Below are 11,575 nucleotides of genomic sequence, written 5' to 3' on the forward strand. Positions count from 1 at the left end.
TATATATATATATATATAGATCCGAAAATCAACAGAATGGTATACAAAGATGACTCACTGTCTCAAAAAAAAAAAAAAAAAAAAAGATGACTCACACCCGTCTTTTTCATTAAAAAAAGAAAAAGAAAAAAGAAATTGTTAGTTGAGCTTGGGAAATTATTTTTAAAATAATTCGAAAAAGTATTATATTTTTAAAATTTATACTTTTTTTTTTTCTTCTTCTTTGTGTCTTTTTTAACGAAAACCTCCCTCATAAAGCCACTAGGGCTATTACCACGGTAATCTGGACGAAATACTGGAGTTGGCAAAGGCAGGAACTAGGAAGGGTAAGTAAACAAGGAACGAAGGGTAGAGGAAAAGACACGAAGTAGGGAACACCCAGGCCCCAAAAGTCTCCAATTGGAGTGACCAACGTGGCATCCATCCCACGGTGATAAAGATATTTATCCGACGGTCACATCTGGTTAAATAACTGGCAGCGGAGACAACTGACGTAACCACAAAATTACAAATAGAGATGCACAATTTTCCATCTTTTTCCTTCCAGATTTAAGAGAAAGAAGAGAGAGAGAGTCTTGGGAGAGAAGCAATGGCCTTAGGTGTACCAGCTGTTCCGTTCACTTTTGTGGTACACGCGCTGGGATTTTCGGGGCTGGTTTTGGTGTTGGTTTGGACAATAGATTTCAGAGGTGGTTTCGCATGGAAGTCTACCAACAAGAGCCTCATCTTTAACGTAAGTCCATCTCTCTCTCTCTCTCTCTCTCTCTGTGTCTCTGCTAGTTTGTAGGGTTTGGTTATGGTAGAAGCTCTCTCTCTCTCTCTCTCTCTCTCTCTCTCTTGTGGGATTCAGATGATATTTGTTTGATTTTAGTCATTTCTATATATGGGAGGGTTGGGTTTGTTCGTTTGTGCGTAGGGCTTGGGAAATTGTTGTGGTTTTTGGTCAGTGATTTGGGCGCGCCGGCCCTATTTTTTCTCCAATCGATCGGCATCCGTCTTTAGAAAAAACACAACAAAGTTGGTATTAAAATGGAGTTTAATCTCCTCACTTTTACAATATTAAACAATGGTTGGTGGAGGATTAATTATGGCCTTCCATATGCCATAATTAAATAAGTTTAATTTGATTCCTCATGTTGGCATTTGGAATTATCCTTGTCGATATGGTATTGGATGCCCCATCCAACCTGCTTGGACCCTTTCAACCCTTCAATCATATATCCTTTTGGTGTAAACACTAAACAGGCTGTTTAGTGTTCGCAAATACGGTGGTTCAAACTTAAACCAAAGTATGATAATCGATAAAAGATTTTTCGTAAGGCTATTGAATGGAAAATTATATTTGCCACAGCCAGTTTGTCCAAGCCTGCATGTTTTGTTTTTTTAGAAGGGCAGTAGCGTCTGGCCTTCGCACGACAAGTGACAACTACCATTCAACCTTGTTTTGTCTTTTTTTAATGTGTGTATATATATATATATATATATATATATATATATATATATATATATATATATATATATTCGTACATACGATACCTACCCAATATTATTAAAATATGTACATAATAATTGTATAATAATATTAATGTATTTAATATTTTAAAGAAAAATTAAAAAATAAAAATATTGAACACATCATATTATTGTATAAAAAAAAATTAATGACGTCTCGGATTTCTTCATGGCATGCTTAACCGGAAGACCCACGTGCTTTGCATGCGTGTGGTGCCAAATGAAAGACTAGAGGTCTTCTGTTGTTACTCTTCAGGAATTTTTTAATTCATTGTTTTTGGCATGTTACTCTTCATGTGACGGCGTCGTTTCCTTCGGACCGAGTAAATGAATAAGAATAAAGATGACGCATTGAGGTTAAATTTGGAAATGAGTACTCTCAAATTTGGCTCTGTTTCCTTTTCTTTTTTTCTATTTTAGCTCTATCTGCCCAATCCCAAGAATCCCAAGAAACGTGGTGAAGGCCCGGATGTGATATTTTGTCATCTTAAGACACAATTTTTGATTATTTTGTTCACGTGGTAAGGTGATCCCTTAGCTAGTTTTAGTGTTTTTTTTTTTTTTTTTTAAGTAGTAATAAACGTTACTACGTGAGCAGAGGTGGTTAAAAGTTGTATCTTGAGGTAGCAATATATCATATCTCAATGGCTAATAATGTCTTTTCACATGTCTATTAAATGTCGCACGCAATATTTATTTGCTAGATTATTCATTATTTATTTGCTTTTTGGGCATCCTTGCAAGTCTCACACGTCCATTTCTTTCCACAGATTCATCCTTTCCTGATGTTGGTAGGATTAATTATCATTGGGGGTGAAGGTAATTAATTTATATGACATCTTTAAAATGGAGGTTAATTACGTACTTTTCTTGAATAATGTTAGAGATTATCTTTTTATTTTTATTCTTTTAAAGTGGACGGGACTCTTATAATCATTATTGAATTAAAATTCAATAATAATTCATTATAAATTCAATGGTGATCATTTTAAAAGTTACATCAATATTGAAAGGATAAAAAGATTGTTCCTAGCATTATTCTTTTATCTCGGTTACTGCTGCATAATATACAGTGGATATTAATTTTTCCTAAAAAAAATAAAAATAAAAATGCAGCAATTGTTAGCTATAAATCACTTCCTTTGAGGAAAGATGTGAAGAAGTTGATACATCTCGTGCTCCATGCTATTGCTCTGATACTTGGTATCGTGGGAATTTGTGCTGCATTCAAATACCATAATGAGAGCGCAATTGCTAATCTCTACAGCTTGCATTCCTGGCTTGGAATTGGGATTATTGTCCTCTATGGCATTCAGGTAATAAACAAACAATTTATTTATTTAATTTTTCATAATATTATTTATTTGAGTTTTCTTCTTAAAAAAAGATGGCCTAAAATCATAAGAAAATAATTATATGCAGTGGATATATGGGTTCGTGATCTTCTTCTACCCTGGAGCGCCGATTGGGCTTAGGACCGTGTCTCTTCCTTGGCACGTGGTATTTGGGATTCTTGTTTACGTGTTGGCTGTCGGCAACGCTGCATTAGGGTTCTTAGAGAAGCTTACTTTCCTGGAAAATTCAGGGCTCGCTAAGTATGGCTCCGAGGCCTTCCTTGTCAACTTCACTGCCGTTATTACAGTGCTATTTGGAGCCTTTGTTGTATTATCTGTTCTTTCTCATGCTCCGGTAGAAGAAGAAGACCAGGGCTATTCCCCTATAACAGTCTAAGATGTTGTTTAATATTTGATGGATTATATTGTATGGAACAAGGATATATGTTTTACTATCTCTATTTTCTGGATATAAATTGTGTCTTGTTTCTTATATGTTGTAATTTTGAGTTTGTTCTCCATTTACTCGCTTTTTTTATGCTCAGTTTGTTTTGACGGAAAACTTTTTTTGGAAAAAGTTTTTCATATTCTTCAGTGTTTATTATGATCGAAACTCTTGGGAAAATCAAAAACATTTTCAGCTAACTACGAAAACCTTAGCTTCTTTAAGTTGATCAGTAAAATGGTTTTCATTTTTTATTTTCGTAAACTATTTTTTCAGTTTGAACTTTTTCATTTTTGCACGCACTCTATCGCAGTTTATTCTCCACCATCATTGAATTTTGCCGAAATTCACCCGCTGGCTCACTGGCCATCGTTCAATGTCGTTGATTTTTTGTACAAACCAAACACCAAAAAAAATATTTAGCTAAACCAATTTTTTTTAAAAATAATTTCGTTGAAAGATTTTTTTAGTAATTCTTGCAACTGATCGATGATCAAAAGGTTCGGATGGTATCACAAATAAGAGAACTATTTTCCAGAAAATAAAAGAAAATGAAGAAACCTATGGCTATAAATGAGTCAAGCTTGAGCGAATAGTGCTTGCTTTAACTTGGTTTGTTTAAATTTTGGGAGAGCTCGAGCTCGAGTTTGCATGTTAGCCGATCTTGAGTATTATTATTAAATTTTATAATTTTAGTTCAAAATAAAAAATTCAAATCGAAATAAACAAATGGTTTAGCCAAGGTAGATGTAGACGTGGATGGCCAAGATGAGGATAGTGTAGAGAAAAAAGAAGATAAAGAGTGTGGACAGTTATGGCCTTGTATATATATATATTTTAAGTACATCAACAAGAAATTACAACAAATAAAAATATAGGGTTGAACAACCCAACAAAGAGCTCCGAATTAACCTCATCAGTGGTGGTAAATAGAAATTAAATGAAAATTTATCAAATAAATGACGCGATCCTATTTATTATTGATACAAAGACCAAGAAAAGTGGTTGCCAGTTAAGGCGGTTTGATGAGGTGCACCACGTATGGTGCAGCCTAGAGGCGTAAGAAAGGCCACAAATCTCGAAAGGTCCAATAGCTCAATCTCTAGCCCAGCAAAAAAATAACTGCAGTAGCAAACCCAAAGATAAACCACTGTAGCAAAGAAAATACTGATGATGGTCAAAACAAAACCTATGGTAAAGATAATGTTAACAACCCAAAGAAAACTAGGGAAAGCAAAAAAATTTAAGAAACAACACACTGGCTCCTAGTGATCAGGCAACGGACGCTCGCTTAAAATTATGAGAAATGCTGCAACCCAATTATTATTATTATTATTATTATTTTGTCTTAAATGAACGTAGTTCCAAATCATTTGGCAACAAGAATTTGGGAAAAAGTTTTGAAATCTGTAGCATTTCTCAAAATCATAGAATGATTTAACATTATTTCGATTCAATAAAACAAATATTTTTTTTTAATTTACCAAATTAATTGCTAGTTCCCATGCATGCGTGAAATAACATCTTATGGATAAACAATATCAAATATTTGAGATATGGATGGTACACCCTAGATTGCATCATAAATATTTGGTGTAATTACAAGCATGAAGGAAAGAGTGCTTAGCCTGTCTTTATGACTTTCTTATGGGTACTCCATTGGTACTTCGTAGATTGCACCGTAAATATTTGGTGTAATTAAGTATGAATGATTTCAAATGAAATTAATAGTATTTATTTTATGGTTAAGATTTAAAGTTGATATATCTAACGATACATATGAAATTAATGTTGACACGCCTTTTAAATAAAATTTAAATAACATGAAATTATATACACCGATAGATCAATCAACTTTAAATCCTAATCATCTAATAAATAATATCTAGATTATTTGAAATAAAGAGAATATTTGTTGGAAGGAGAGCGTGCTTAACCTATCTTTATGATTATCTGATGGGTGCTCGCTTTTGACAAACCTATATATGGGCGCCATGTTCCTGTTCTCACATATATACTAGAAAGCAAGAGTAGTTGGATAGACAAGAAATTAAAACTTAAGCCACTTTTCGACAGCCTCAAAGAGTAATAAGATGTCTGAAGGTGTATTATCTTGTATTTGATATTTTAATTAGTCTTATATGTGAGCATATATATTTATTCAAGATTAATTTAAAGGAAAAATTCGCGGTGTTTTAGGTTCTATTGATCATGGTACATATTGAAGCATGATAGTACTGGGAGTCAGGGACGGAGCCATAACTATTATGGGCAAGAGTCAGGGGTCAAAAAAATTTTGTTGCTAGAGGCTGGTAGTTTATTTATTTATTTATTTTCACCTAAAGGCATGGCCTATACCAGCCTCTCATTCCTCCGTTCCCAATAGTATAAATTAGGCTAAAATCTTAATTAAAGTACTCCCACTACTAGATCTTTAAAGTGCCTGTATTTGAAAGGTCTATTATATCTTATTCTTCTTCTTTTAAGCAAAAGATAACATGACGATTAGAATGACAACTTTACCTAAGCGTGATCATGGTATTTGAAAGGTCTATTATATCTCTTATTCACTCGTTAATTAACCCTTCATGTAAACTATGATTCATTCATACTAGAGTTGGTTCAATGTGAAAGAGTATATTAGACTTTAATAACAAAGTTTGGCTTGAACCTCACTTTATTCAAACATATGATTCCATTATATATATATATATATATATATATATATATATATATATATAAAAGTATGTGTTAATAGGGGATCGGCTTAATCGAGCATTGTCCAATTGTTTGACTTCTCTACTTCCTTATAGCGGAGGCACGAACATACACCCCAAGACTCGCTGCATGGGTGGATAAAGAAAAGACCAAATCAATGAACAGGTAAGTGCTTTCTTGGGTTTTAATTTTTGAGAAATGCTGGTGCAGGTTTGGGTAGCATTTTATTTTTCATTATTTTCTTATTATTTTTGAAAAAAATGTCTCGGTAGGTTTTTTAAATTTAAATGTTACTCGATCAATTTTTATTCAACTTTTTTCAATTTTGTCTCATGTTCTCTAAAGCATCTAAACATAATTTTTAAAAAATAAATTTTTTCAATATTCACAATTTTAAAGATAGTAAAGAATCGTAGAATATAATAATAAAAAAAATTACATATCCAAATGAACCCTAGGTTTTCAAGTCTTTTTTCAAAAAATTAGTTCTAAACTAATGTGTCACGATCTCATCCCCTTATGCTTTTATTTACTAAAACAATAAATCACATAAGATAAATTTTTGGAAAAGGTGTTGAGAAACCTAGGGATGTGTTTGGTAGACACTTAGGTTGTGTTTTTTTTTTTTTTTTTTTAAAAAAAAAAAAAAAAAATTAATAAGAAGAAGAAGAAATAATTGATGTGATACAAAGTATAGAGAAATTTTGAATTTTTTGTATAAAAGAAATGAAAAAAGTTGTTAAAAAGTAATTGATGTGACATAAAAGTGAAGAAAATTGTTAAAAAGTGATTGATGTAATATAAAAATCAAATGTTTGAGAGTTAACTTTTTTTTTTTAAATAAAAATGGGAGTGATTTGCAAAACATAGCCCTAGCATCTCTCTTCTAACTCATTGGGCCCTCTCATGCCTTTGTATTGAATATGGGCTGGTTCTTCTTAAGCCCCTATCTTCAATTAAAAATGATTTGATAAAAAGGTTAAATCTCGAACATCTACAACATTATTCAGAATTCAACTCTTATTCCCAAAAAAAAAAAAAAAAAAAAAAGAAGGAAAAGAAAAACACCTCTTATTCCAATTTCTTCTTGATTTTTCTTTAAATGAAAGAAACACCTTTGGATTTGTTAATCCTATAAATCTTCATGATGAGTTGAACTCAGAATGCTTCAATGTATATTTACTAAAATTTGCATGTGTCAGAGCTCAGAGAGAGCTAGCTGTCGCTGAGGAAAAGCACAAAACAAAGCTAGTATCTCTACATGCTAAGAAGACACAGATCGAGGTAACCGAAAAATCAATGGCATTAGATGAATTTTTCCCTGACATTATTTCTTAAGGTCGATCGACTTTCTTCATACCCCCCACCCCCTACCCTTAAAAAGAAAAAACAAATAATTCTGTAAGGACAAATTCAGGCCATTTTTCGATCAAATGAAAAAAATTATACATTTATCCTAAAAACTTATTACAAAAAAAAAAAAATAATAAAAAAAAAAAAGCCTTGGCCGCTACAGGTTTGGTTACTTGAGGTGGCGCCAGCGCTAGTTCTTCTTTATTTTCTATTTTTCGTGTTATTTTTATAATTTTTTTGAAGGTAAATGTATAATTTTTCAAAATGAACCTAATGAAAAAATGGCCGAAATTTGTATGGAGGGGATTATTTGTTATGTAGGCATACCACATGAAGTTATTTGTCATTTTTTAAACCCTAAAGAGTTATTTGTGATGACCTCAAATTTCAAGGACAAAGTTTGTAATTTTCCTACTTTTTCTTTTCTTTTCTTCTTCTTCCTTTTTTTTTTTTTTTTTTTGTAAATTTCCGACAGATTCAATAGTAAATTCGTAAAATAGATGGACAATAGACGATTATAACTTAGACCTACTTTACACATGATGAGCAGATAGACGCAGAGACTTTAAAGCACAAGAAACAGTTAGAAGCAGAGAGGTTAATGCACAAGAAACAGTTAGAAGTAGAAACATCAAAGCACAGAAAAATGGAATGGGTTTGCAACGAGGTAGCTCGGTCCAAGGAGAGATTAGAAGGAAAAAAGGCAGTAATTGAATCTAAACACGAGAAGAAAGATCTCAAGACAAACGAGAGGGCCCATAAGTATGATGCCAGTGGTACTCATCCCAATCCAAACAAGTGTTCAGGTTGTGGTTATCTTCCAAAGAATCCAAAGAAGTGTTTTGGTTGCACTAGTTCTACTTTAGATTAGGGTTGAAAAAGTTGTTACGGTTGCGGTTATTTCTTCCTAATCGCAACCGTAATTGATCTAGACGGTTATTTATTTTAAATAACGGCAACCACAAGCCTATTAGCGGTTTTCTGCAACGGATAAATTTTTTTTTTTCCTTTTCAAATTAAGAATGAAGCTTGACTTCAACTACATCGTACTTTCCAAAATATCAGTTATTTTAAAGACATTCGCTTGTGCCATGCTGCAAGTTGTTAAGGGGCTGTTGAAGACATAATTGCTAGTAAAATTGTTACAAGAACTAGGAATGTCATAGCCTCTGTCAAATTATGCTTTACTTACAACACCAAGTCAACTCATCCATCCATTTGTGTGTGCCTAGCAAAGACACATATCAAGCATGTTTCTTGTTCAGCAACTTCCCACGCAAGTGTAACTGTGGGTCGACCAGAACCATAGAAAATTTGTGAACTGCACTAAGTCTAATTTGACCTTCATCCATTCTCTAACTTAATTACTATTAATATATATAATACAGTATAAAACCGGTTACCCAGTTATTAATCGTTTTTATCAATTCTTATAATCGGTAACCGCAACAAACCTACGTGATTATCTAGTTGTAGTTATTCATAGTTATGCGGTTAGTGATTAATAAACGTTCTGCTTATACACCCCTACTTCAAATGATGATGATGCAAATTCAATTCAAATGATACTATTGAGGAAATGCTTTAAGAGTTTGGCTGCCTACCCTTGAAAAACAATTGCCCCTGGTATAAATTTAATTTTCCGACTATAGGATAACTAAATTTATTCGGTTTTATACACATTCCACAGCTCTTTTTTGTGCTTGGAATTTAAGATTTCCATGAACAAATGATAGCCTCTAGTTGTGTCTACTTTCTTAATTTGTTGCAGTAGATAGTATAAACTATTTAAAATACAACCCCAAGGGGTTCTGGAAATTCTCCCTCCGTAGGAAAGAGGTTTGACGGTCTTTTAAGAGGTCTAATATATGACATCTTCAATGACAGAGACGTGATAAATGTTAAATTATCATTTATTTTAAAAGCTTGAGTTGATAAGAGTGATAAATTTAATTATCTAATTAATACTTTAACACCCTCCCTCACTTGTGAGCTCAAACTCCGTATTTAATAGTTGAGGCTTAGCACATGAAATATTTAATTGAAATGTGAGGTAAATGAAAGAGACAGAATTCGAACTCAATAACGCACGTCTTATAGTTATAGTTTGAAATATTGGCTAGGGGTCAATAAGCTAAGCAATGCACATGTTATAGTTCCTATAGCTATAATTTATTAAATTGAACTCTTCAAATACACGAAACATCAATGCTGCAGCTTAAGCTACATAGACCATGCCAAGTCGAATCGCCATAAAAATGGATAGTATCAATTTTAAATGAAATGTCAGGATTTAAAGTTGGTACATCTAATGGTGTATATGAAGTCAATATTAGCACGTCTTTTAAAATTTAAAATAATATAAAATCATGTACACCATTAAATATATTGACTTTAAATCCTTACCATAAATTTGATAACATCTATTTCATTTGAAACGAACAGGATCCCATTCCCTGTGTTGGGCACCTAATTACTAAAATGGTTAACTAATTTATTGCCAAGCCAGTAAAGGTCAAAAGTTTGGTTAGGTTTTTTTAAGGGAAAAATCAAATTTAACATTTAGGTTTTAATGTCCGTTCGTATTTGCGATTCCAAAATGTGTGATTTAAAAATTCAGTTAAGTTTTTGATAGTATTACAATTTAGCCTTTAAAATCAATTTTTTTTAAAAAAAATGTACTCCTTTGCCTGCGGTTTAAAAAATAAAAGGTTCATTTGTCAACCTACCATCTAATTTTTTTTTTTTTTTTTTTTTTTTGACATGTTCACACAAAAGGGGGAGGGGGGATTCGAACTAGTGACCTTCGCTTCATGAGGCGTGGTCTCCAGCAGATTGAGCTACCCCTTGGAGGCAACCTACCATCTAATTAATAAATGATATGTCATATCAAATTAATTAATTAATGCTATTTGACTCTCATTTAACATGTCATTTGTCAATTGTGCATATCATATGGTATAGTACTTCACATTACAAATATACTTTAAATAAAAATGAAACTTGAAAAAAAGGTTATAATAATAAAAAAATTATTTAAAGTAATTGTGTCATATGGCACGTGCAGTTGGCACATAACGTGTGAAATAAAAGTGACATGGCATTAATTAATTGGTTTGATGTGGTATATCGTTAATTAAATTGAACACTAGGTTGACATGGAGACATATTTAAAAATTAAAATTAGAATAAACTTTAAGGACTTAATTATCAAAATTGAAAACTTGAAGATTAAAATTTTCATGAAAACCTAAATTTAAAATTTCCCTTTTTAAAAAAATTAGGTTGGAAATTGTAATTGTCTGTTTAAAGAAAAAAGAAAAAAGAAAATGCTATCACACCCAGGGCCCCACACGCTTTAGTGTTTTTTTTTTCAACTTCAATATTTCAGTTAACTTTAAACCCAAAATTCTAAACATGTGTTTCAGCTACTTGTAAAATAAAACCTCTGTTATCAAATAAATAATCAAAATAATTATGAAAATATAGTTATACACTTATACTCTTTAGAATTTTACCCCATCATAAATAAATTGCTCTACGAGTTTTTACATTATTAATTGACTCCATTGAATTTTACCCCAACAACAAATAGAAAATTCTGCTTCTTTTTTTTTTGGTTGATTGTCTAACAGAATTGAAAAAAAAAAAAAAAGAAGAAGAAGAAGAAGAAGAAGAAAATAAAAGAAAAAAGAAAAAAGAAAAAGAAAGAAAGTTAGCCGCCCTCTCGGCTAGACGGCCCTGGCAGCCCCCTCAAGTGCAAGAGAATAAAGGAATTGTGCCCACCCAGGGGCAGCCACCACTCCCATACTTCATGATATTCTCAATTTCACTTGAAAGGAAGAAAATTCATTCTATATTACAATTTAATGTTGTTGCAACTATCAGTGTAAATAATGCCATATCATTTAAATTTTTGAATGACATGCTAATATATTTATCACCTGACATCATTATCTACATCATTAGATACAACAATATTAAATTATAACCATGAAATGAAATGGTTAAAATCTCTTCCCTCTTAGCGATGAAGTAGACTTGATGAGAAGGATCTCTTGTGCTTCTCCATAGGCCATAGGAGAGAGGATTCAAGCTCCAATGGAAATGTTTGGTGGAGTAGTAGGATAGGAAATTAACATTCTTTTTCTTTTCCTAAATGATCATGTTTATTTATTAATTTTTGTTGTATATTGAAAGAATCCTTTTTCTT

The 11,575-nt window shown here is 32.2% G+C and overlaps 2 protein-coding genes across 2 annotated transcripts; both read left to right on the forward strand.

Moving 5' to 3' along the window:
• Window positions 1-359: 359 nt before the first annotated feature.
• Window positions 360-3,339, forward strand: LOC133861747 (transmembrane ascorbate ferrireductase 1). Its single transcript, XM_062297546.1, has 4 exons — window positions 360-733; window positions 2,283-2,331; window positions 2,629-2,828; window positions 2,935-3,339. Exons 1-4 carry the CDS (start codon window positions 590-592, stop codon window positions 3,241-3,243), a joined length of 702 nt encoding a protein of 233 aa, XP_062153530.1. The 5' UTR covers window positions 360-589; the 3' UTR covers window positions 3,244-3,339.
• Window positions 3,340-5,789: 2,450 nt separating this feature from the next.
• On the forward strand, window positions 5,790-8,233 carry LOC133860373 (uncharacterized). The gene is made up of 4 exons (XM_062295995.1): window positions 5,790-5,829; window positions 6,105-6,174; window positions 7,212-7,293; window positions 7,913-8,233. Exons 1-4 carry the CDS (start codon window positions 5,790-5,792, stop codon window positions 8,231-8,233), a joined length of 513 nt encoding a protein of 170 aa, XP_062151979.1.
• Window positions 8,234-11,575: the final 3,342 nt, after the last annotated feature.

This window comes from Alnus glutinosa, chromosome 2 (genome assembly GCF_958979055.1).
Source record: "Alnus glutinosa chromosome 2, dhAlnGlut1.1, whole genome shotgun sequence".
Classification (NCBI taxonomy): Eukaryota; Viridiplantae; Streptophyta; class Magnoliopsida; order Fagales; family Betulaceae; genus Alnus; species Alnus glutinosa.

Bases quoted from the DNA above. Each gene is read 5' to 3' on its own strand.
- LOC133861747 (XM_062297546.1), top strand. From the start codon at position 590: ATGGCCTTAGGTGTACCAGCTGTTCCGTTCACTTTTGTGGTACACGCG. The intron at 734-2,282 runs GTAAGTCCATCT...TTCTTTCCACAG, and splicing joins ACAAGAGCCTCATCTTTAAC to ATTCATCCTTTCCTGATGTT. The intron at 2,829-2,934 runs GTAATAAACAAA...AATTATATGCAG, and splicing joins TTGTCCTCTATGGCATTCAG to TGGATATATGGGTTCGTGAT.
- LOC133860373 (XM_062295995.1), top strand. From the start codon at position 5,790: ATGACGATTAGAATGACAACTTTACCTAAGCGTGATCATG. The intron at 5,830-6,104 runs GTATTTGAAAGG...ACTTCCTTATAG, and splicing joins TTTACCTAAGCGTGATCATG to CGGAGGCACGAACATACACC. The intron at 6,175-7,211 runs GTAAGTGCTTTC...TGCATGTGTCAG, and splicing joins AAGACCAAATCAATGAACAG to AGCTCAGAGAGAGCTAGCTG.